Raw genomic sequence first — 27674 nt, 5'->3', positions numbered from 1 at the left:
TTTGGTTCCCCACTGCTCAAGGAATGTCACCTGTGGGTGTGCCCTGTTATTCACTGATACAGTATCGATATACAGTATGCAAATTTCATTACCTGCAGTACCAGTACCATACTTCTCCTGCCCCCCTGCATGTTGAGGGGATGAAGAATGAGATTGACCAGGAGACTGTGAGTAAGATGGAGGGGGAGATTGAAGATGAGGTGGAAGGATGGAATGGGGAGAGATGTATGAGAGAGAGAGAGAGACATGTGAGTTGGAGGGAAGGCAGGGTGACATGGGGGTACTGAAATTTGTTTGTGGTCATTCCCAATGGGATTAAGGGCCCTGACTATAGATAGATAAATAAGTAGTACTGTAAGTAACTTACCAGCACCACTGGTGTGTACCAGTACATTAATGTACAATCGTCCTTCAAGCTGTATGGATCTGACTTGCCTGGATTTGATGTGCACGGCAACCAAAAGTGTAACCCCAGTCCAACCGTAATGGATTTTTACTAAACTTACAGAGGCTGAGCTTAGACAAACACCCCACCTGTCTGCAGTGCCCCTGGCCAGGCCTTTGACACTTCAGATTTGGTTTGTAGTGATGTAGGGCCCGCAAGCCTCATCCTACAACACACATCCCCACCCTCATGACATTTCTTGCTTGCATGTGTGTCTCCATGATCATCCTGACCTTGTTATTTATCGCATGCATCTTGAGCCCTGGATTTGTGCATGCGTGTGTGCCTTGATTTGAAAAATGGTGTAGGCTGGGGCAGAACCATCTTGTAAGTGAGTGCCCCTTTTGCAACAAAATATGATATCTGGAACCATGAGATAATGGTGGATGTTGCACATGTTTTCAAAGTGAATGGATCAATGGTGTGCACTGTATGGAAGTACCTCAAGAAAATTGAGGTTGCAGCTGAGTTTGGGTTACAGGATGTTGAATCCTAGTGAGGGATGATGTGTTAATGAAGTGAGGAAAATTTTGATTAAATTTGAGTGAGGCCACCATGAGGTGAATCTTTGTATTGATGGTCATTGGACATGTGATTATATCCATTACAACACGCTTTTCCCCTATCCACAGATTACTAGGCACAAGTGTGATAACTGCAGGAAAAATAAAAGCTGACAAAGACAAGGCAGACTGAAGCAGAAAAAGAGGGTGTCAGCGATGAATTATGTAATCCCCTCCTGAGACTGCTGGACAGTTACTAATTTATTACAGTGGTTTCTCGAATTTCGACAGTTTAGAATTCGATGAATCAAGTTTCGATGCATTTTGAAGTGGCCTGCCTACCTCATGTTTTGATGCAAATTCACGCATTTCGATGCTTTCAGGGCCAGACTCCAACCAAAACAAGCAAAGATAATATTTTTGATGCAAACCAAAATGCTAGAAGTGAAGGAAAATTATAAGAAAAAGTATGAGCCTAACCTTACATCGTATGTAACATGTGCTTTGAGGGCCAGACTCCAACCAAAACAAGCAAAGATAATATTTTTGATGCGAATCAAAATGCTAGAAGTGAAGGAAAATTATAAGAAAAAGTATGAGCCAAACTTAATATCGCATGTGACATGTGTCAAGAAGAGAATGAAAATCAACATCATTTATTCATATGTGGAGAACACGATGATAAGGTTCCGAGGCAATTCACCGTCAAGTTAATTCGCCGTCAGATAATTCCCTGTCAAAACATGGAAGATTTCCCATCTGGACAATTCGCACCCTGGACGATTCCCCTTCATTCTATAAGTATACTTTCAGTATTATTAACTAATCAATACTTTAGTAACTCGAAGATATAACGAGAAATTAAAGGAAAAGAATCGGTAATAGAAATCTATCTATCTATCTATAGCCCGACGCCCTAATCCCGCAAAGGGTGGCCGCAGACAAAACGCCTCCAAGTCACTCTGTCACCCACCATTTGACTCCCCTCCCCTCAACTCACCCCCCCCTCCCTCATATACCTCTCAACTCCATCCCTCCACCTCATCCTTGGTCTACCTCTCCCTCTCCCTCCCTCCACCTCACCTACATACACCCTCTTAGTCAGTCTTTCATTCTCCATTCTCTCCACATGTCCAAACCACCTCAGTGTATTTCTCCTAATCTTTTCAACCACATCCACATCTACCCCACAACGTTCCTTCACTTCTTCATTCGTCAACCTGTCCCTCCACGTCACTCCACATGCTCCTCTCAAGTAACTCATTTCCACTGCTCTCACTATTGACTTGTTCCCCTCTTGCAAGGTCCACGCCTCGCTTCCATACGTCAGGGTAGGGATCACAATACCATCATGCAGTGACTTCTTAACTTCCATACTCACCTCCCTATTTCTCATCACTGCTTTCAGTGTACCAACAACCTTTCTTCCCTGCTGTACCCTTTCACGTACTTCATCCCCCAAAGTTCCATCCTTACTCATCACACTACCCAAGTACTTGAATGCACTCACATTCTCCATATCCTCACCATCCAATCTCACTGCACACTCTGTGACTTCATTCCTCTCAAACACCATAACTTTACTTTTGTTTACATTAACTTTCAGCTTCCTCCTCCTACACACTGTCCCAAATTCATTCACCAAACCTTGCAACTCCCATTCATCTTCACTCAATAATACTGTATCATCAGCAAACAGTAACACCGGAAGCTTCCAAATCTCACCCTCATTCATTAGGGCCACCCCCACATCCACTGCCCTACCTTGCACCTCCTTTACAACCCCATCCATATATATATTAAACAGCCATGGAGACATCACACACCCCTGTTTCAGCCCCACATTGAGATCAAAGAACTCACTCAGCTCACCATCCACTCGCACCGTAGCCCTAGCTCCCTCGTACATACTCTTCACAGCACTCAACAATTTCCCCTCCACTCCATATATTCTCAATACCTTCCACATACCTTGCCTATCTATTCTGTCATAAGCTTTCTCCAAGTCCATGAAGGCAGCATACACTTTCCTTCCCTTCTCTAGATACTTCTCCACTAAACATCTTAGAACAAATATCTGATCTACACACCCTTTTCCCTTCCTAAATCCCCCTTGTTCTTCTCCAACTAGCTCCTCTGTCATATGCCTAACCCTATCAATGAGTATTCTACCATATATTTTACCAGTCACACTAAGAAGGCAAATTCCCCTATGGTTACCACATACTTCTCTCTCCCCTTTTCCATTGTACAGGGGAACAATTATACCTGATTTCCAGTCCTCTGGAACCCTTCCCTCTTCCCAAGCCAATTTACACAACTTCCATATCCACTCCACAACAATCTCACCCCCATACCTAAGCATTTCACCACACACTCCATCAATTCCTGGGGCCTTTCCCAGCTTAATCTTCTTCATCGCTTCCACTACTTCCGACCTACTGATCTCTTTCTCCCTCCTCTCATCTCTTCTTCTCCCAGCCATTCCCCAACCACTTATACTCACACTGCTCTCACTCTCTACATTCAACAAATCCTCAAAGTGCTCCTTCCATCTCCTCAATTTCTCTCTCTTCTCCACCAACAATCTATTATTCCAATCTTTCACTCCCCTACTATGTCCCCTTTCACACTGCCTTACTTCCTTTACCTCCTTCCAAAACAATTTCTTACTCTCCCTCCATTTCACACTCAGATTCCTCCCAAACTCTTCATCCACTTTCTTCTTACTCTCCTTCACCAGTCTCTTAACCTCCCTTCTCCTGCTCACATATACCTCTCTCTTCTCTCTCTCATCTTCTCCCCTACCTCTACTCGCCAACCATTCACCATATGCCTTCTTCTTTTGTTCCACAGCTCGTTTCACCTCATCATTCCACCATGCTGTCCCTTGCACACCCTTGCATCTTCTCCTCACTCCACAAACCGCCTCACACGCTGCGCTTATCTCTTCCGTGAATATCTTACATACGTCTTCCACCCCTTCCATCTGCTCTAGCTCATACCTTCCCAATCTTTCTTCCACTATGCTCTTATACTCTGTCCTTTTCTCACTATCTTGCAATTTCTCCACTCTTCTCACAGGAGCTGCTTCCTCCTGTCTTCCCCTTCCTCTCCTCAACCACTTTCTTTGCAGCTCTACCTTGGCCATCACCAAGTGATGGTCCGAGACTCCATTCCCCCACCCTCTCCACACCCTTGCATCCAACACTTGTCTTCTCATTTCTCATCCACACACACGTAGTCTATCATTGCCTTTCGTTCAACAAGTTCACCATCCATCCTCCTCATTACTCTCCATGTATACCGGTGGATCATCTTATGATGAAGGTAGGTGTTGGCTATTGCCAACCCCTTACCAGCACAGATGTCCACCAAAGCACTACCATTCCCATCTACTTCAGCTGGCACACCCCACTGACCAACCACTCCATCCACTCGTACATTCCCAACTTTGCCATTCATGTCTCCAATCAAAAACACTCTCTCGCTCCTCTCAAACTTGTCCATACATGCTTCTACTCTCGCCCAAAACTCATCTTTCACTCTTGCCACTCGATCCTCTGTCGGGGCATACACACATACAATCGCCCATGCTTGTATACCTACTTTCATCCTCACCCTTACATTCCTTGCACCCACTGTTCCATACTCTCTTATATTCTCCTTCCACTTCTTGCTTATCATCAGACATACTCCCTCTCTTGCCCTCTCATTCTCACTGACTCCCGCACATATACCTACACCGTGTTCCCATTCTCTCATCCTTTCACCTTTCCATTTAGTTTCAGTCAATCCACATATATCCACTTTTGCATCCTCAAGCACCTGGACAATCTCTCTCTCTTTCACTTCATCATTCACTCCTCTCACATTCCACGTTCCTACCCTCAGAATGTCCTTTGTCCGTTCCTTAGTCGTCAACGTATGGTCTGTCCGGGTTTAGAAATACTAAAACAAAATGAATTACAGGTGGTAGCAAATACAGTAGGCAGAATACTGAAATGAAGAGAAGTACAATAATTATGAATATAAGGAGCAACATAGAAATGAACAATAGAGACTGAGAGAGAGAGAAAAAAAAAAAGTCATGTTGTTTAAGGACAAGAGCTCCTGCATGGGAGTAGGCACCAATGACAACAAGCCATGTGCAAGGTGATGTTCTGTTGTCGGCGGCCATCTTGCGACTGTCCTGCCAGCTGCCAGCCCTCTACAGCCAAGTGCCGCACTTTCAGCCTGTACCTTCCATGTATGGACATTCATTTCACTGCAATTTAGTTGTATGTATTTTCGTCGCAGCTGACCTGTTTCAAGATGGCAAGCAAGAGTGGTTCTTTGGGTAGCAGTGGTAATGGACAAGAGCAGCTTGGCATCTCTAAATTTTCACAGCCAAAGGAGAAATTGCAACACAGGAAGGGGCAGAAATACACTAAGTACAGTATACACTTGCTGACAGTATGGCAATACAGTGCAGAGCTACAGTTAACCACAATTATAGTGCATAAAGTTTACTGAGGGTGTGGGCAAAAATCATGATTTTAGGTACCATAGTTAGGTTAGGAGGCCCCAGACCCAAACTAATTTTTCCCATAAGTTCAGTTTAGATTTCGATGGTTTGAATTTTGCGGTGATTTTTAGGTCGAGAAACCACTTTATTTTGAAACAGAGCATTGCCTCATTGATGAAGAGTGTTGCTTGAAGTATGATGACTCAAATACCCATACCTACTTGTGGTATGAAAAGTTAATTGAGAAAGCCTGATAAAGATTTTTACTACACAATGTCATTTGATTGACAGTTTGTTTTTGCTGACTTTCGTATGTCCCTCCTGCTACCACAGTGGAGCCTAGCAAGATCCAGGAGGAGATAAAGAGCATTATGGTGGCTTTGAATCACGAAAGATTCAACAGTTGTGAAATCATAAGGAAAACTGGAGGATTAAATTTAGTCAGTAAATGAGTGACATGTGGAGAGAATGGAGAATGAAAGACTGACTAAGAGGGTGTATATAGGTGAGGTGGAGGGAGGGAGAGGGAGTGGTAGACCGAGGATGAGGTGGAGGGATGGAGTTGAGAGGTATATGAGGGAGGGGGGGTGAGTTGGGGGGAGGGTAGTCAAATGGTGGGTGACAGAGTGACTTGGAGGCGTTTTGTCTGCGGCCACCCTTTGCGGGATTAGGGCGTCGGGCTATAGATAGATAGATAGAAATGAGTGAAGAATGCCATCAAAGCACATTTTTATATTTTGAAAAATTGTCTGTCTGTCTATCTATCTGTGTATATGTCTATCTGTTGCCAAGTGCCTTAATCCCATAAGAGGTGGCCACAAACAAATCGCCTCCATGTCGCTCGGTCCCCAGCCATTTCACTGCCCTGCTCCCAACTCTCATCCCTCTCTCTTATATACCTCTCCACTCCATCTCTCCCTCTCATCCTTGGCCTCCCCTCCCTCTTCCCCCCTCCACCTCACACACATACACTCTCCTCATTAGTCTCTCGTTCTCCATCCTGTCTACATGGCCAAACCACCTCTGTATTTCTCCTAACGCTTTCTATCACATGCACATCCACACCACAACACTCCTCACTTCCTCATTTGTCAGTCTGTCTCTCCATGTAACTCCACATGCTTCTCTCAGATAACTCATTTCCACTGCTGTCACTCTTGACTTGTGTCCCTCCAACAAGGTCCAAGCTTCACATCCATATGTTAGAGATGGTATCACAATTCTATCATGCAGTGACTTTATTTTTTTTTACTTCCATGCTCACTTTCCTGTTTCTTATCATTTCTTTCAAAGAACCAGCAACCTTTCTTCCCTGTTGTGCCCTCTTGAGCACTTCATCTTCAAAACTGTCTGTCAGCTTGGTAAATCCAGCCGTTGCAGTACTGCAAGCCAAGGCTGGAATGACCAGGGACCAATGGTCAGATATTGTTAGTCAGGTTGTAAGAGTCTTATTTAATTTTTCTGTAAATAAGCTTTGTTGTATACATTGTTTGGTGCAGTTACCAGGCCAGTGATGTGTACCATATTGACAATTTTTTTCAGTTCTGTACTGGGGAGGGAGGAGTCACTGTCTAGAGGTTTGTGTGGAGGGTCCACCTTAGATGGAGTTGGGAATGCATAGGGCTGTGCACTCTGCCCTGAGGAGTGAGTGAACAGGTGTAAGGCAGGATGTATTATGTCACCTTAGTTTTTAATGTACAGGATGTACTGCATTGGTGGTAGGTGGCAGCAACCAACATCCACTCACTTGATGTAGTGCCACCTACTACTCACTCTCACCATATCACTCATTTTCTGTGTCTGCACTCCTCTCTTCCTATTTCTCCCATCTTTTGTGTCACTTTTAACCCCTTAACTGTGGGGCGTCACTTTCGTGACGCTTGGGAGCAAGGGATCATACCGCGGTGCGTCACTTTTGTGATTCTGTGTTATTTTGAATTCGCCCGGGCTTTCAAGTGGTGGCTTGTATCATCTATCAGTACTGCCAATGTCCAACACTAGTCAGCACACCTTATCGCATCTGTACTCCCATCCATTGGTGACAATTTAGCCATTTCTCCCCGTTCTTGACTCCCCTCCCTACCTCCCCTCCATTACCCTCTCCTCTCGCCTGCCCGGCCATGCTGCTATGTAAATCTTCCCTGGAATTTTCCACTGATTTCATCCATTGAAATAAGCCCTATGCCCTATTCTTATACCAAATAATATATACAAGAAAGCAATAAGGTAAGTGATAGTGCTATACACCTGGAATTGGCTAATTATCACCTGACAACACTTCACGTGCACTCGTTCGCTAATTGTCGCTGTTTATTTCCCCTTAAAATATGCCGTATAATCTATTCTCGTAATAAAAATATATATAAGAAAGGAGGGGAGAAGCCTAAGTGATATTTACATTCACCTGGAACTACCTAATTTATTATGTATTGTCAAGATTTCCTCCCAATCATTTCATAGCATGTATAATATTAGCAGCTTTCACCCCGCTGACATTGGCAGCATTGCGCTTCCCCGTAGGCGGCCCACCACACTGTATTCAGTTTACTGTCGTCTTTCAAGGTGAGAGCACGTTGGATTCTCGCCTGCCCAATTCCGCAGCTTTTTAGCCCCATGCAAAGGGCCCTATGACCTCTACCCCCTACTAAACCTCGTGTGGAAAGCGGTAAAGGGTTAAGTGACTGCTGTGGAACGTGAACTGGCTAATTTGTCAATGAAAATTATACACAGTGACTACGATCTATCTGGTGAGTAAAACAGTGCAAGTGGAATTGTAAATAATGTGTAAACAACAAGTGAAAGCAATGAATGTAAATATAAGTGAACAGTGGAAAATAGTTTTATAAGTTACTGCAAGTGACTGCATAACACAGTGTAAATAAAATAGAAATGTAAATAATGTAAATAAAATAGAGAATGTAAATAGAAATGTAAATGAGTAGTAATATAAGAATACGAGTATATATACTAGGAGTAATGAAAGTGAAAGTTTCACTCTAGCATGTATGAATACTATGAGTTATGAAAGTGAAAATGAAAGTGACAGATTCACTCTCAACTCTAGTATACAGGACGAGAAAGTGAATGCTACATATTTTACTGAAAGAGAAATTGAATCCCTACAGTGACAATAAACTACTATTACTGAAGGAAACTTATGGATAAAGACTGTAGATATATATAAGTGTTATATAGTAATAGAAATATAAAGTGTGAGTGTTTTTATGAATAATAAATGACAGAACACCAGCGGCGAACGATCACAAGTGATACACGCTCGTAATTTTCATTGCTTTCACAGTGTTTGTTTTTTGGAGTATGGATTCCAAACTATTTGAGAATCATAGAATAGTGTTTCTAGTAATAATATCAGGCTGTGGTAATCATATTACGGGTTGTCGGGAAGTGTAAAGTGGAGACTTTGTTACCCAACTTCAGAGGTCTCCACAAGTCCTACAGTACTCGACGAAGGCTCAACAAACATCCCAGGAGAAAGCTGAAGGTATGTGCCATATGCATATTTAATTATAATATTCTAGGACTAATAACTGATTTTTGGCAAATATTTTTAGAGAGTCTGTCGGAGCACGAATATGCCCGCGAGACATTCAAGCCAGGCAAAAACAACCCCGCGGTTAAGGGTTAATTACTCTTCTTTCCTTTCCAAATGGCATGATATTGAGTGACAAGCCTGATGGTTTTCTGTATGCCAGGAAACCATTTACAATGCTGGATAATAACCCTATAATCAACCCATATGTACTCCTTCCATGTCAACAAGTGGGTTGGTGGAGGGTTAGTGCCCCTCCTTGTATAACAGATAACTCAAAGACAACTGACCACCCCTACTGGGATTATGGCATCTGGCTATTAATAGAGAGGGAGAGAGAGAAATATACTGCATATGAATAGAATAATGTGGGAGGTGAAAGTGAGGAGAACAGGAAGCCTACAGGAACCTACCAATAGGACAATATATGCACAATGCCCGTGATTTTACCTGCATTCATAAGGATACCATACCTCACTTGCTTGTGACATGCAAGTGCAGATAGTAATGGATTAATCTTCATGTGACATCATGAGCTATAGTGATTACTTGAGATAATATTGAACCGATCCTGCATGATATATATATATAAACAGTATATATGTATACACAGTGAAACCTCGATATAACGGACTTTAATAGAGCGGAATTCGCTTTTATCGGACTCGAGGACCTACCGGACTAAATTCCTATACAGTATGTTGAAAAAAGTCTGATAAAGCCAGAAGCTGTCCAACTGCCTGACCACTTCAGCTATGTTCACCACAAAAAGGCAAACAAAAGACATGTTTATCAATGTACAGTACAGTAATATTATATATATATTATACCATTTGATTAATGTAGTGAAGTTATAACACAATACAGTACAGAAATGGTAGTCAGAACAGTTTAAAAACAATTCGTGCGATCTGGACTAATGACTGATATATCGAAAAAAGTCCAATTTAGCAGGAGGAAGTCCGGATGTCGCATTTATCGGCATTTCGCATTTTTTGGAATGGCCTGGGCCCCAATTAGTCCGTTGTAATGAGGTCTATCTGTCTATCTATCTATTTATTGCCAGACGCCTCAATCCCGTTTGGGGTGGCCACAAACAAATCGCCTCCACGTCACCGTGTCCCCTGCCATTTCACTGCCCTGCTCCCAACTCACACCCCCCTCTCTCATATACCTCTCCATCCCATCCCTCCATCTCATCCTCGGCCTCCCCCTCCCTCTTCCCCCCTCCACCTCACTCACATACACTCTCTTCATCAGTCTTTCACCTCCATCCTCTCCACATGGCCTTACTGTATATGTATGTATGTACCGGGTATAATTTTTTCCATGTGTACCTATATTAATATATGAGTGAGGCCTATGGAAATGGATTGTGAAAGGTTATACCAGTTTGTGGCTTGTGTACCTTAGATGGGATAATGTACCTGGGGATAGGGGGGTTTCAAGAATACTTCCCCAGTATCCCTGCTTGTCGTACAAGGCAGCTAAAAGGGTTGGTGGTGGGTTAGTGCCCCACCCCGTAAAAAGAACTAACTAAAAAAGCGAATAAAGCGCCTCGGACCCGGACGGACCATACATTGACAACTAAGGAACGGACAAAGGACATTCTTAGGGTGGGAACATGGAATGTGAGAGGAGTGAATGATGAAGTGAAAGAGAGAGAGATTGTTCAGGTGCTTGAGGATGCAAAAGTGGATATATGTGGTTTGACTGAAACTAAATGGCAAGGTGAAAGGGTGAGAGAATGGGAATATGGTTTAGGTATATGTGCAGGAGTCAATGAGAATGAGAGGGCAAGAGAGGGAGTATGTCTGATGATAAGCAAGAAGTGGAAGGGGAATATAAGAGAGTATGGAACAGTGGGTGCAAGGATTGTATGGGTGAGGATGAAAGTAGGTATACAAGCGTAGGCGATTGTATGTGTGTATGCCCCGACAGAGGATCGAGTGGCAAGAGTGAAAGATGAGTTTTGGGCGAGAGTAGAAGCATGTATGGACAAGTTTGAGAGGAGCGAGAGAATGCTGTTGATTGGAGACATGAATGGCAAAGTTGGGAATGTACGAGTGGATGGAGTGGTTGGTCAGTAGGGTGTGCCAGCTGAAGTAGATGGGAATGGTAGTGCTTTGGTGGACATCTGTGCTTGTAAGGGGTTGGAAATAGCCAACACCTAATTTTGTCATAAGATGATCCACCAGTATACATGGAGAGTAATGAGGAGGATGGATGGTGAACTTGTTGAACGAAAGGCAATGATAGACTACGTGTGTGTGGATGAACGAATGAGAAGACAAGTGTTGGGTGCAAGAGTGTGGAGAGGGTGTGGGAATGGAGTCTCGGACCATCACTTAGTGATGGCCAAGGTAGAGCTGCAAAGAAAGTGGTTGAGGAGACGAAGGGGAAGACAGGAGGAAGCAACTCCTGTGAGAAGAGTGGAGAAATTGCAAGATAGTGAGAAAATGACAGAGTATAAGAGCATAGTGGAAGAAAGACTGGGAAGGTATGAGCTAGAGTAGATGGGAGGGGTGGAAGACGTATGTAAGATATTCACGGAAGAGATAGGTGCAGCGTGTGAGGCGGTTTGTGGAGTGAGTAGGAGATGCAAGGGTGTTCAAGGGACAGCATGGTGGAATGATGAGGTGAAACGAGCTGTGGAACAAAAGAAGAAGGCATATAGCGAATTGTTAGCGAGTAGAGGTAGGGGAGATGAGAGACAGAAGAGAGAGGTATATGTGAGCAGGAGAAGGGAAGTTAAGAGACTGGTGAAGGAGAGTAAGAAGAAAGTGGATGAAGAGTTTGGGAGGAATCTGAGTGTGAAATGGAGGGAGAGTAAGAAATTGTTTTGGAAGGAGGTAAAGGAAGTAAGGCAGTGTGAAAGGGGACATAGTAGGGGAGTGAAAGATGGGAATAATAGATTGTTGGTGGAGAAGAGAGAAAAATTGAGGAGATGGAAGGAGCACTTTGAGGATTTGTTGAATGTAGAGAGTGAGAGCAGTGCGAGTATAAGTGGTTGGGGAATGGCTGGGAGAAGAAGAGATGAGAGGAGGAAGGAAGAGATCAGTAGGGCGGAAGTAGTGGAAGCGATGAAGAAGATTAAGTTGGGAAAGGCCCCAGGAATTGATGGAGTGTGTGGTGAAATGCTTAGGTATGGAGGTGAGATTGTTGTGGAGTGGATATGGATGTTGTGTAGATTGGCTTGGGAAGAGGGAAGGGTTCTGGAGGACTGGAAATCAGGTATAATTGTTCCTTTATACAAAGGAAAAGTGGAGAGAGAAGTATGTGGTAACCATAGGGGTATTTGCCTTCTTAGTGTGACTAGTAAAATATATGGTAGAATACTCATTGATAGGGTTAGGCATATGACAGAGGAGCTAGTTGGAGAAGAACAAGGGGGATTTAGGAAGGGAAAAGGGTGTGTAGATCAGATATTTGTTCCAAGATGTTTAGTGGAGAAGTATCTAGAGAAGGGAAGGAAAGTGTATGCTGCCTTCACGGACTTGGAGAAAGCTTATGACAGAATATATAGGCAGGGTATGTGGAAGGTATTAAGAATTTATGGAGTGGAGGGGAAATTGTTGAGTGCTGTGAAGAGTATGTACGAAGGGCTACGGTGCGACTGGATGGTGAGCTGAGTGATTTCTTTGATCTTAATGTGGGACTGAAACAGGGTTGTATGATGTCTCCATGGCTGTTTAATATATACATGGATGGGGTTGTAAAGGAGGTGCAAGGTAGGGCAGTGGATGTAGGGGTGACTCTAATGAATGAGGGTGAGATTTAGAAGATTCCGGTGTTGCTGTTTGCTGATGATACAGTATTGTTGAGTGAAGATGAATGGGAGTTGCAAGGTTTGGTGAATGAATTTGAGACAGTGTGTAGGAGGAGGAATCTGAAAGTTAATGTAAACAAAAGTCAAGTTATGGTGTTTGAGAGGAATGAAGTCACAGAGTGTGCAGTGAGGTTGGATGGTGAGGATATGGAGAATGTGAGTGCATTCAAGTACTTGGGTGGTGTGATGAGTAAGGAAGGAACTTTGGAGGATGAAGTGCATGAAAGGGTACAGCAGGGAAGGAAGGTTGTTGGTACACTGAAAGCAGTGATGAGAAATAGGGAGGCGAGTATGGAAGTTAAGAAGTCACTGCATGATAGTATTGTGATCCCTACCCTGACGTATGGAAGCGAGGCGTGGACCTTGCAAGAGGGGAACAAGTCAAGAGCGAGAGCAGTGGAAATGAGTTACTTGAGAGAAGCATGTGGAGTGACGTGGAGGGACAGGTTGACAAATGAAGAAGTGAAGGAACGTTGTGGGGTGGATGTGGATGTGGTTGAAAAGATTAGGAGAAATACACTGAGGTGGTTTGGACATGTGAAGAGAATGGAGAATGACTAAGAGGGTGTATGTAGGTGAGGTGGAGGGAGGGAGAGGGAGGGGTAGACTGAGGATGAGGTGGAGGGATGGAGTAGAGAGGTATATGAGGGAGGGGGGGTGAGTTGGGGGGAGAGTAGTCAAATGATGGGTGACAGAGTGATTTGAGGCATTTTGTCTGCGGCCACCCTTTGCGGGATTAGGGCGTTGGGCTATAGATAGATAGATATAAAGACATGAATGATTTGAAGTCAGGAGATTAAAGGGTGGAAGAGTATGCACATATAAAGGATATATTTGTGAGGGGATGAAAAGGGCATTTGTCAGTGAGTTGTGTCCAAACCACCTCAGTGTAGAGGGTCTAGAAGATGGTGTGATGTAGTAAATAAATGTTTGAGATAGTATGGTGTGGGAAGTGAGGCTACAAGAAAAGTATGAAAAATTGAAATAGATTACTGGTAAGTAAATTATGTGTGGCTCATTAGGGTTCAGATCTGAATGATGTTAGGGTTTATTTCTAGATATGCCACAGATAATGCCACTCAGGGAGGAGCACATTCTAATTCTAGCCTTAAATGTGTAGATTGCAAAGCCTAACCCCTGGTCCCTATGTTTCTGATGGAACAGTAAAGGATTGGATTATAGATTGGAGTACAGACTGGCACTACAGTCTACATGGAGTAGACTGTAGCACCTGTTGAGCAGGGCAGTACTCTCAAGGTGGATGGAAAGTTGATGACAGGGAGAACTGGAGCTTCCGTTTCATCAGCCCTCAGGACTAGTTCCTGACCATCCCCTTTTGCTGAACTTTTTCGGTGTTTCAGTAACACAGAGAGTTGGCCAGCATGCTCTCCAATACAAATTTCTCTGACTGTCAACACCAAACTACATGCACATTACACACTACACTTCCTTTTCAGTAAAAAAAATAAATAAATAAATAAATAAAATAAAATGGTGTCTAATAATCAAGCCTCAGAGTCCCCAGGGGAGGGGACCATAAATGCCCCCACCTTCTGCCCTCTCCTGGTGACAACTCAACGAGCTGCCAAGTACCACTGTCTGACTCACTTCTTCTTCATTTCTGCAACATTCACGGCCTTTCCTCTAACTTTCTCTCTTTGAGCACCACCTCTCCTCCTCTAAATCTCACCTTCTCTTCTTAACTGAGACTCAGCTGTCTGAGGCAACTGATAGCAAACCCTTTACTGTATCCTCCTACTTTATACTCGTTTCAAAGCCAAAGGTGGCTGTTGTGTATACATACGCAACAACTTATCTTGCTCTCATGTTCCTGAATTTGATTCTTCTGAATTCTCTACTCTCTGGCTTTGGCCAGTCTCTGACTAAATATATCTGTGCTGTTTACTTATTCCCCAATTCTAATGTATATGAAAAGTTCTTCGACTGTCATACTTCTGCGATGGAACACATCCTATCTGTTTCTCCTTTCTCTGAAATCTTCATTCTAGGAGATTTCAATGTTCACTACCACCTTTCGCTCTCCTCTCCTTTCACTGATCCACCTGGTGAATGAGACTACATTTTTCTGTCCTTAATGACCTTGTACAGCACCCTACCCATATCCCTGACCACCTTGGAGAGAGTTCCAACATACTTGACCTCTTCCTTACAACTAATCCTTCTGCTTAGGCTGCTATCTTTCCTTTCCATTGGGCTCCTCCGATCACAACCGTATTACATTAACCTGTCCTATTGCTCCAGTATGGCCTATGGACCCTCCAAAGAAATGGTAGTTGTGGCACTTTGGAGCTGCTGATTGGGAGGCCGTCAGGCAGTACTCCTTTGATTTTCCCTGGAATGATTATTGTTTCCATGACCAGGAGCCATCTGAGTGTGCCATGTGCATTACGGAGATTATTCCCTTGGTCATGGAAGCATACATTCCATTCTCATATCCTCTGACTAATGCAAGAAAGCCTTGGTTTAATCACACTTGTTCTAATTCTGTCCACAACAAAGTTAGGGCCTACAAAAGGTACCAGAGCTAACCCACCCCTGAATCACATCTTTCTTATGTTTCTTCCCTGAATTCCGCTGAGTCTTTTATTCACTCTGCTAAAAATAATGTCCATACTAAATGCTGTCAACTCTCCAACTTGAATTCTTCCCATTCATTCTGGCATCATCATCATCATCATCATCATCATCATCGTCGTCATCATCATCATCATCATCATCATCATCATCGTTGTCATCATCATCATCATCATCTGGACCTCCTTTCCCACCCTAGGGCAAGGTGAGGAGTAGCAATATCCAGACAGTCCAAATTTGCCCAATCCAATGGGCCAAGCTTCCATTCACTCATCATTCAAGCCCCCAGAATTCAGGCTCTATTGGATATGCCAAAAACATTCACCACTTTCTGTAGCTTCACATAAATGTATCCGATTGAGTCATTCCAGATGCTGCCACGTTAAAAAGGAGTGCCAAATCTCAGATCATGCACTTCTTCTCGCAACATTCATCCAGCCAGCTCGATCTCGTCAGTTCCTTAGCCTCACCGACTTCCGAACCTCTCATCCTCACACATTTATCCACCATATCTCTCCACCTTCTCCTTGGCCTACCTCACCTCCTCCCTCCTTCAATTTCGCTCAGATATACCTTTTTCACCACTCTGTTGTTATCAGTTCTCTCCATATGACCATACCATCTCAGTACTCTCTCTTCGATTCTGGTGTCCACGGACATCCTCACTCCATATCTTTCACAAATCACATTATTTCATATCCTATCCAGCTTCTGTACTCCACATACATTCCTCAGCAGTCCCATCTCCACTGCTCTTACTCTTGACTTTTCATTTTCATGCCACACCATAATCTTACACTCATATGTTAAAGTTGGCACTTACACTCCTTCATGAAAGCCTCATGCAGCTGCAACACTCAAGCCTCTGTTTCTTATCAAGGCCTTCATTGCACCAGCTACTTTTCTTCCATGTGTCACTCTACTTTCAATTTCTTTTGCACATTTTCCTCTCTTTTCTGTCACTGTACCCATGTATTTGAACTCTCTCACCAATTCCAGTATCTCTCGATTCAGTGTAGCATTGCTCTGGGAGTCACCTTCTCCCTCAGTAACCATCACTTTACTCTTTTCTACATTTACCCTCAAGGCATGACTCTTACAGACATCAGCAGAACTCCTACCAAGTTCTTTTCCTGTACTTGCAAGCAATACTGCATCATCAGCATACAACTAATTTGAGATATTCCATCCATCACCATTCATTACCAGTGCCAGCCCTCTCTCCATTACTTGTGTTTTTACTTTTCTCATCGCCCCATACATCTATCTATCTATCTATTGCCAGACGCCTCAATCCAGTTTGGGGTGGCCACAAACAAATCACCTCCAAGTCGCCCTGTCCCCCGCCATTTCACTGCCCAGCTCCCAACTCACCCCCCTCTCTCATATACCTCTCCATCCCATCCCTCCATCTCATCCTCGGCCTCCCCTTCCCTCTTCCCCCCTCCACCTCACTCACATACACTCTCTTCGTCAGTCTTTCACCCTCCATCCTCTCCACATGGCCAAACTACCTCAGTGTGTTCCTCATAACGCTTCCTATCACATCCACATCCACACCACAACGCTCCTTTATATCCTCGTTCATCAGCCTGTCTCTCCATGTGACTCCACAGGCTCCTCTTAAATAACTCATTTCCACTGCTCTCACTCTTGACTTGTGTCCTTCCAACAACGTCCAAGCTTCACTTCCATACGTTAGAGTTGGTATCACAATACTCTCATGTAGTAACTTCTTCACTTCCATGCTCACTTCCCTGTTTCTTATCACTGCTTTCAAAGAACCAGCAACCTTTCTTCCCTGCTGTACCCTTTCAAACACTTCACCCTCCAAACCTCCATCCTTACTCATCACACCACCCAAGTACTTAAATGTACTCACATTTTCCAATTCCTCACCATCCAACCTCGCTGTACATTCACTGACTTCACCTCTGTCAAAGACCATCACTTTACTCTTCCCTACATTTACCTTTAGATTCCATTTCTTACACACTCTCCCAAACTCATCCACCAAGCCTTGCAGCTCCCCTTCGTCTTCACTCAACAACACAGTATCATCTGCAAACAACAGTACAGGGAGTTTCCAAACACTATCCTCTCTCACCAGGGCCACTCCAACATCCACTACCCTACCTTGTACCTCTTTTATTACCCCATCCATGTACAGATTGAACAACCATGGAGACACGACACATCCCTGTTTCAACCCAACTTTCAAAGAGAAAAATTCACTTAGTTCACCATCCACAAGCACTGCAGCCTTCGCACCATCGTACATACTCTTCACAGCATTCAGCAACTTCCCATCTACTCCATATATTCTTAACACTTTCCACAATCCTTGTCTATCCACTCTGTCATATGCTTTCTCCACATCCATGAAAGCCGCATACAACTTCTTTCCCTTCTCTAGAAACTTTTCCACTAAAGATCTAAGAATGAATATCTGATCTACACAACCTCTTCCCTTCCTAAAGCCTCCCTGTTCTTCTCCAATTAATTTCTCTGTTCTTTCTGTAACTCTGTCAATAAGTATCCTACCATACACTTTTCCTATTATACTAAGAAGACAAATGCCCCTATGATTACCACACACTTCTTTTTCCCCTTTTCCTTTGTACAAGGGAATAATTATACCTGACTTCCAATCCTCCGGGACTCTACCTTCCTCCCAGGCCAATCTGCACATCTTCCACATCCATTCTACTACTATCTCTCCCCCATGCTTCAGCATTTCACCACACACTCCATCAATTCCTGGGGCTTTCCCCGATTTAACTTTCTTCATTGCATCCACAACTTCTATCCTACTGATTTCTTCCTGTCTTCTCACCTCCCTCCTTCTCCCAGCCATTCCCCTGCCACTTATACTCGCATTACTTCCATCCTTTATGTTCAACAATTCCTTAAAGTGTTCTCTCCATCTGCTCACTTTTTCTCCCTTCTCCACTAGTAATCTACCATTTTTATCTTTCACTCCCCTGCTAATTTCACTTCCACCCTGTCTTACTCTTTTCACCTCTTTCCAGAACATTTTCTTACAGTCCCTCCACTTTACACTCAAATTCCTTCCAAATTCCTCATCCACTCTCTTCTTCCTCTCTCTTACTAATCTTTTCACCTCTTTCTTTCTTTCTTTCTACATATAACTCTCTCTTCCACCTCTCCACTTCTTCCACGCCCCTGTTTCTCATCCATTCATTGTATGCTTTCTTCTTTTGTGCCACAGCCTGTCTCACCTCTTCAGTCCACCACGCTGTTCCTTGCACCCCCCTCCGTCTTCTCTTCCTTCCACACACCACATCACATGCTGCACATATTTCTTTTGTAAATATCCTACACACACCTTCCATGCCTCCCATCTGCTCCAATTCATATTTGCCCAGTCGTTCCTCCACTTCTCTCTTATACTCTGCCTTTTTCTCATCCTCTTGTAACCTTTCCACTCTCCTTGCAACTACTCCTTCCTCTCATCTTTCCCTTCTTCTATTCCTCCATCTTACTTGAATCCTAATTCAGGCCACCACCAAGTAGTGGTCAGAAAGTCCACTCCCCCCAACCTCTATAAGCTCTTGCATCCATTACACATCTTCGCATCCTTTCATCCACACACACATAATCAATCATTGCCTTCCTTTCATTCAGTTCACCACCCACCTTTCTCATCACTCGCCATGTATATCTGTGGATCATTATATGCCTGAAGAGGGTATTGGCTATCACCAACCCCCTCCCAGCACAAATGTCCACTAACGCACTCCCATTCTCATCTATCTCAGCAGGCACACCCCACTCACCAACTATTCCATCCACCTTCACATTTCCAACTTTACCATTCATATCACCGATCAAAAACACTCTCTCATTCCTTCCAAACTTTTCCATGCACACTTCTACATTTGTCCAGAACTCTTCTCTCACTCTTCTAGTACAATCTTGCGTTGGTGCATACACACACACAATCGCCCACATTTGTATTCCAACTTTCAACTTTACTCACACAATCCTTGACCCCATACATATATATATATATATATATATATATATATATATATATATATACGGGGTATATATACAGTATATTGAACAACCATGGGGACATCACACAACCTTGTCGCATGCCTACACCAATTGTGAACCATTCACTTAGATGCTCATTAACCCTTACACATGCTGCACTACCATCATAAAAACTTTTGATGGCACCTAGCAGCATACCATCTGCACTGTACATGCGCAGAACTTTCCACAATCCCTCTCTGTCCACTTTGTCATATGCTTTTTCCAGATCCATGAAAGCCTTAAACACCTTATGGTCCTTCTCACAAGCCTTCTCTGCTGTCAGTCTCACTGCAAATATTTGATCCACGGATTCCTTGCCACTCCTAAAGCCACCCTGTTCATCACTCACTAGGACTTCTGATATCTCTCTTACAGTCTCTATAATATTTCTCCCATATACCTTCCCTACTACATTGAGTAAACATGCCACGATAATTCTGGAACTCACTTCGCTCACCTTTGTTTTTGTACAGGGTTACAATCACAGCCTTTTTCCACTCCGCAGGCACAGTTTCACTCATCCATTCCTTCTTACATATCTCCAACAAGCACTTCATTCCACTCTTTCCACTACACTTACGCATCTCTGAATACACCTTATCAGTTGCAGCTGCATTCCCATTTTTCAGCCACTTCACAGCACTCTTCACCTGCGCGAGTGTAACGAATCCTGGCAATGCATTCCTTCTCAGTACACCCACAAAACCAATCATGTTTATAGCCGCTCTGCTCTCTCTATTCCCAATCATCAAGTTTTCAAAATATTCTCTCCATCTGGTCCTTACTTCATTTCGTGGGTTAATAATCTACCACCTACATCCTTCACACCATCACATTTCTTTCTGCTCTCACTTCTGCATTTCTGCACCTCTTTCCAGAATAACTTCCTATTTTCAGAGGAGTTCACATTCATTTTTCTTCCAAGACCACCACTTACTTCCTCTTTTTCCTCTTCTCTAGTCTCTTTTCGTGCTTCTTGCTCTCAATGTATTCAGTTCCTATTTCAACTGAACCCCTGTCATGGTTCCTTCTGGCACCTTGCCAAAAACCTTTCTAACAACTTCATCTAATCATCCTTTCCTCCTCTTTTCTACTCTGATTTCTCTGTAGCTATTTCTTCTGCTGATAAAGCAGATATTTTTCAGACTTTCTCCTCCAATTCCACCTTAGATAAATTCCGGTGCTGTTCCTCCATCACTTTCCCCCTCTGACTGCCTCATGGCTTACATTAAAATTTCTTCAACTGATGTATATTCTGCCATTACTGCTGTCAATACAAACAAGGCATATGGGCCTGATTGTGTCCCTCCTTTTGTCCTCAAGAACTGTGCTTCTGTGCTTACACCCTGCCTAGGTAAACTCTTTCATCTTTGTCTGACAACTTGTACCTATCCTTCTTGCTGGAAGTTTGCTATCATTCAGCCAGGCCCAAAGAAGGGTGACCATTCCCAACCCTCTTACTATCGCTGAATTGCTTTAACATCCAGTGTCTCAAAAGTTTTCGAGTCTGTTCAGAAGAGAAAAATTTTAAAGTGTCTTTCCTATCACAACCTGATTCTGATCATCAGTATGGGTTCCATCAGGGTCGCTTCACTGACGATCTTCTCACCTACCTTTCAGACTCCTGGTCACTCTCCTTTCGGGAATTTGGCGAAAGCTTTGCCATTGCACATGACATCTCAAGGCTTTCGATTGAGTCTGGCATAAATCTGTAATTTCCAAGCTGCCTTTCTGCGGTTTCTATCCTTCCATCTGTGCCTTCATCTCTAGCTTCCTTTCTGGTTGTTCTGTAGCTGCTGTTGTAAACGGCCACTGTTCTTCTCCTAGGTCTCTCCATAGTGGCGTTCCTCAGAACTCTGTCCTGTCACCAACTCTCTTCCTGTTATTCATCATGACCTTCTAAGCAGTACATCTAACCCTGTCCACTCATACGCTGATGATTCTACCCTTCACCTTTCCATTCAGTTCCCGCAATGTCCATCTCAGCAGTTGCTTCAACAAAGATGGGACGAGGCTATGGCACACCTAATGTCTGACCTGGCTCGTATCTCTTGCTGGGGTAAAAGTAATCTTGTTGTTTTTAATGCATCAAAGACTGAGTTCTTACACCTATGAACTCGAGAGAATCTTCCACAGGAGTACCCACTGATGTTTAATATCCAGCTCAGTCCTGCATCGTCCTTAAACATATATGGGGTTTCATTCTCTCGGGTCTTATCTTGGAGTGATCAATATTACATCTCTTGTAATAGCTGCCTCCAAGAGATTAGGTGTGGTAAGTCGACTCCATACCATCTTTACCCCTGCATAGTCGTTGACTTTATACACGGGCTTTATTTGCCCCTGTGTAGAGTACAACTTTCATGTGTGGGAAGGCTCCCCACATACAGCTTTTCTTTAAAGGGTGGAGTCAAAGGCTTTTCGTCTCATTAGCTATCCTCCTTTTAGTGGCTTCCTTCAGCCTCTGTCTCTTTGCTGCACTATTGCGTATTTATCTCTTTTCTATCACTACATCAATAGTCACTGCTCCTCTGAACAGTCTGCTTGCATCCCTCCTCCTCTATGATGGGTGCATAGCACCTATCTAGCAACAAACTCTCATCCCTTTTCTGTTCAGCTCTCTAATGCAAAAGTTAACCATTACTCCCCTCTGAACAGTCTGCTTGCATCCCTCCTCCTCTATGATGGGTGCATAGCACCTATCTAGCAACAAACTCTCATCCCTTTTCTGTTCAGCTCTCTAATGCAAAAGTTAACCATTACTCCCAATCCTTCATTTATGCAGCAGGTCAACTCTGGAACTGTCTCTCTCTGCCTGTATTTCCTACTTCTTATGATCTCCAGTCTTTCAAATACAGTGCGTCCAGGCATCTCGAAATGAATGGATTTAGAATTTGGCTCTCTTTTGTATTGTTTTTGTTTTTTTCTTGAAAGGAATGGTTTGTCGGCTTCTGGTCTTTTGTATTTTTTTATTTTTTCTTGAAAGGAATGGTTTGTTGACTCCTGGCCTTTGGTTCCTTCTTCCTTACATAAAGAAAATAAATAAAGATTGATGTATGAAGTGCAATGGTGTCTGTGAGGAAGGTTATCGTTCTAAGCATATGATAAATGGTTCCTTTCTGTAGCGGTGGAGAAACATAATCAAGTAATGCTTATTGTGTGAAAAGACTTTTTCCAGTAGTGTGTAGTTATGATTGTGTTTTTCTGTTTCTTGCTCATACCATACTCACCCAATTCATTAAAAGAAATAAGATCATCATCTTTGTCATTATCCAGACATCTTTCTTTTTTTTCCCCTAGGGTTGGGTGAGTTAGTCCGGAGAGCCAGAAGAACTGATAGAATGAGATACTAACCAAAGTTTTCCCAGTTGAATGGGCCACATTTACATTTACTCACCATTCAAGCTCCATGAATCCTGGCTCCACCTGATTGGTCGGTCAAAACTTATTCTGTGTTTGTGAAATAAAATTATGTTCATGATGGCTTAGTGGGTAATGAAGGCAGTCCAATCGGATTGGGCTAGTGCAGGTTTATATCCAATGGGTGGTTGGGGTTTATTGCTCATGTAATGCCACTCGGGGTTGAGTGAGGCTAGTTACTCTCATCTTAAATGTCAGGGCCAACTTTCCTAGCCCCGGGCTCATACGCTTCTCATATGGCAACACAGGATTGGATGATGATGATAAAAAAAAGACAATTTTGGAATATGTAAAAGTAATAATAAGAGATGTCTTCACACGATCATTTAAACTCTGTGTAAATATTGTATCATCGCTGTAAGGAAAATGGTTATCACTTTAAGAAAACATTATTTGAGAACAAGATGCTATAACAAGTTCTTTATTCATGCTATTTTCCACCAGTTAAATTATCATGTAATCCAGGAGAGGAAGGCTTTCAAACGATGTCATAGATGTAACCAGGCGGCTCCACTGACTGATTATGGCCCCCCCCCCCATCCCACAAAAGGGAGACTGACTGTAGAAGAGGAGCAGCTCGTGGGCTTGAGCCCACAGCAGTAGCAACATTTTTGTGTAAATCAGATATTACTCTGCAGTAGGTGTATGTGAAACGTGTGTGTAAAGAAAAGTACTGTACTATATTATGACAAACTGTTACATCAACAGGGAGGGGAAATACAAACCTTATCCCCCAATGGGACATAAGGGAAGTAGACACGCTGTGTGGTGAGGTGATTGGCGCCCCCAGAGCACTGCCAAGGATATTGGCCTTGCATCATTGAATTTATTATTTGTATTGTTGCATATATATAGCAGTTTTAGCATATTTTTGTGCTACATCACCTTGTATGGGCCAAGGCGACTCCATCCTGTTGTATATGTCATTGAAAGTAACAGAGTACCCCTCTTATATTGCAGGAGCTTGTACTACGCAAAGGAACAGAAATCTACCAAAACTGGAGGCAGCCACCTGTGGTACCACATCTCTACATCTACTTCTTCAATGTCACCAACCAGGCAGAGTTCCTGGAGGGGGCTAAGCCAGTGCTGCAGGAAGTGGGGCCTTATTGTTACAGGTGATGAATATTATTAGGAGGGGTTTATTCATGTTGATCTAGTCAGCCTAAGTACATTCAGTCCTTGTTTAAAATTTTGGATGTTTGCAAGCAGACTTACCGGTATACTGTACTGTGAATGAAACAATTTTAAGCATAATATGCATGGCCTTGATTAAGGGGTTAACCTCTTTAACCTGTCACGTCCCGAGCACTTTCGCACCTCTGGCACCCCCCAGTCCCGAGCATTTTTGGATTTTTTTTTTTTTTTTGGCTAAAACATCCGCTTTTGGTGAAAAACATCGCAAATTCATAGAGAAATCGCTAACCTGAGGTTTAAAATACTCGATACAGGTAGGAGTACCTCCTTACCTTACAGGGTTTTCTATCAGGCTGGCTGCAAAGAAAACGAGTTCTATGGGAAGATAACTATTCCACACCACTCATAAACGGTATTTATTTATTTATTTGGTACGAATTTATATGTAGTACGAGAGTACTGTATATTGGTTTTCAAACAGTAATATAGGCATTAGAAGCATTGTTTCACTCACTAACTCATCACCATTCCTGATCTTCTTTTGCCACATTACCTGATCATCATTTCTGACTGTTTCTTCCTCTAATGCTATGTAAACTTTGTCCTCCACACTGTCATCGATTGGGGAATCACTCTGGCCTTGAATGTCTTTATTGGCCAGGTCACTGGTAACAGGTGAATTGCCAAGACAGTGGGGGGGGGGGAGGTTATGCGGTGTAAGGCATTGTCCCTGCTTGGCATCTTGTAGAGGACTAGAGGAAGGTGTTCCATGTATACGTATGAAAAATCACGCGCGAAATTTGAAAATTGTGCAAATTAGGGACCTTGCAATTGCATGACATACCAGTACGTTGACGGGACTGGCAAATGCAAAATGTTGCAACGTACCCATACGTCAACGGGACGTCTCGGGTTAATCTGATGTTATACAGTATTTTAAAATTTATTCCTGTGTCTTCCCAACAACATTATTCCTCATCAAATGATTTAGAGCAATGAAGTGAGTATTGAAGGCTCTATCTAACCCCACAAGTTGAAACAATCTCTCCAAAGCTGAATAAAATTGTTCGAGGTAGCAAGTATAAACTAGAAAGTATGACACTGGATTAAAAGGATTAAGGAATTAAACTTCACACACACACACACACACACACACACACACACACAGGGATTCAATTGAGGCGGACGTGCGACATCGGCGCTCCGTACTGAACCAACACGGCCAGTGGCATTACCTAAATTAGTATCTTTGTATGAGTCAAGCTCTGTACCAGGTTAGACTTAATGAATTTTCATTATTAAAAGGAAAAAATAATAAGTTTAAACAAGACTTGTTCAAACAGAAAAGTGAACCAAGACGAAAGAATACGCTGAGTCATCTGAGGTTTGTTTAGACTACAACAACACGGGGATTGTAAGTACATGCTCTGCACTTTTAGTATTGCAAAATGGATACATACTTTAGTAAAGCAAATTTGGAAAAGAAAAGGGATAAAGGTAAAAAGCAAAATGATGATTTCTGTGAAGAACTGGTTGAAGTGGAGACTCACAGTAGACTGGTTGAACGTGTAAACAAACTAGAAATGGCTTTCAAAAATGAAATTGATGAAATAAAGAAGCAGATGCACTTGCAAAAGGAAGAAATAGAAAAACTAGGAAGGGAGGCCAATAAGAAAGACACAACCATCAGTGAACTAACAGTGGAATTGAGTACACTTAGGAAGAAAATGAGTGAAATGGCAAGTACAATAGTCAATCACGAGAGTGTTATGGAAGAGTTCAAAAATGACACAGAGACAATTAGGCAAGTAAGCAGTTTTATAGACCATAGGACTGATATTGAGAAGATAACACAGGTGAATGAAGCTGTGCAAAGCTACAAAAATGATGTGGAAACCACGTATGCTGAAATGGTGAAAGTAAAGAAAGACTTAGAAACAAGGGTGGAGGAAAAAAGCATTAAAAAGGAGTTGAAAAGAATAATCTAAAACAATCCAAAGTTAGTCAGAGATTCAGTAGATATAAACAAATCTATAGTAATCACTGGTATAGAAGAGGATGAAGTAAAAAACAAGATCACAAGAGACAAAAAGGAGATGGCAAATGTAATGAGCTTATTGAAAGAAGTATCAGAGGAAATCTGTAGTAAAAACATAGAGGAACACAAAAGGTTAGGGAAATATGAGAAAAGCAAGACAAGACCTCTAAAGGTGACTTTCCAGAGTGTAAACACTGTGGAAGAGATACTAAAAAATGCGAAGAATCTTATGGAAAAAGAGGAGTTCAAAAATGTATGGATAAAAAGATGCCTAACACAAGAGGAACTGGAATTACTGAAAGAGAAAAGGGAGGAAGCAAAAACAAAAAATGAGGGAAGATCAGAAGAGGAGAAGAAGAAATTTTTTTACAAAGTAACAGGATTGCAGGTACGAACATGGTACACAAACAGGATGGAATAAAAAGGAGGAAGGTAGTAGAACCATGTCATGACAAGTATATAAACAAGATGATAAAGTTGATGTACTCAAATGTGGATGGAATGGTATCTAAATTACTAGAGATGAATGATTATGTCAGAGAAAATGAACCACAAATAATATGCCTAACTGAAACAAAATTAACACCAAGGATATCCAGTGACATACTAAACTTAGAGGAATACAATATATGGAGAAGAGACAGAAATTTTAAAAAAGGAGGAGGAATTATAATATTAACTAAGAAAAATCTAAAAGTCAATGAAATAAAACTAGATATACCATCACAAGTAGAACTGATTGCAGTAGAGATCAACATATCTGAAGGTAAAGTAATTGTAGCCAATTTGTACATGCCACCCAGATCAAACACATGGGAAAGAGATGAATATGAGGACCTGGCAGAGAGTACAATTCAGAGTTTAAGATCATTACTACATAAAATGGAAGAGAAATCAGAAAGAATTATACTAACTGGGGATTTCAATACAAATATAAATTGGAATACTCTAGATATAATTAGCCAAGAAAGCTGTTGGGACCAAAAGCTCCTGGATCTCGTACAAGAGTTCTTCCTAACGCAACATGTGAGGGAAACCATCAGAAAAAGAGGACTTGATGTACCTTCAGTGCTAGATCTAATATTTACTAGGCAAGAAAATGATATTGACAGTTTAATATATCACCCTCCACTCGGCAAAAGTGATCATGCAGTACTAAATTATAACTTCAGGATACCATATGACATAGTAAACAGCAATGACAGTTACAAAAAGAGCCTAAACTATTAAAAGGGAAATTATCAAGACGTAAAGAAGTATTTCTTAGAAGTTGATTGGGAAAATGAGCTTGGAGGACAAGATTTAAATGATGTATATAAAAAATTCTGTGATTTTTATGAAATAGGAGTCCAGAAGTACATCCCACAGCACAAAGAAGCAGGTAAGAAAATACAGAAATGGTTCAATACAGAATGTAAAAAATCAAAAGAAAGAAGAGATTTGTTGTGGAATAGATACAGAAGACATAATAGTGAAAGGGCGTATAATAATTACAAACATGCAAGAAACGATTATACAAGAATAAGGAGGGAAGCCCAAAAACAGTTTGAGGAGGATATAATAAATAAAAGTAGTGATCAACCAA

At 42.4% G+C, this 27674-nt stretch overlaps 1 protein-coding gene across 1 annotated transcript in view; it reads left to right on the top strand.

The window, feature by feature from the left end:
• Positions 1-27674, top strand: part of LOC145410992 (lysosome membrane protein 2-like) — a 183480-nt gene that overhangs the window by 30654 nt on the left and 125152 nt on the right. The window contains exon 3 of the mRNA XM_080281051.1: positions 23875-24032. Coding sequence (XP_080137177.1) covers positions 23875-24032 — 158 coding nt within the window. The remainder of the gene's footprint in view (positions 1-23874; positions 24033-27674) is intronic.

This window comes from Coenobita brevimanus, chromosome 87 (genome assembly GCF_032717465.1).
Source record: "Coenobita brevimanus isolate Jiangsu-jjx chromosome 87, ASM3271746v2, whole genome shotgun sequence".
In the NCBI taxonomy this organism is placed as follows: domain Eukaryota; kingdom Metazoa; phylum Arthropoda; class Malacostraca; order Decapoda; family Coenobitidae; genus Coenobita; species Coenobita brevimanus.
Note: the sequence above shows the minus strand (reverse complement) of the source record. Positions and strands in the feature narration are given on the sequence as shown.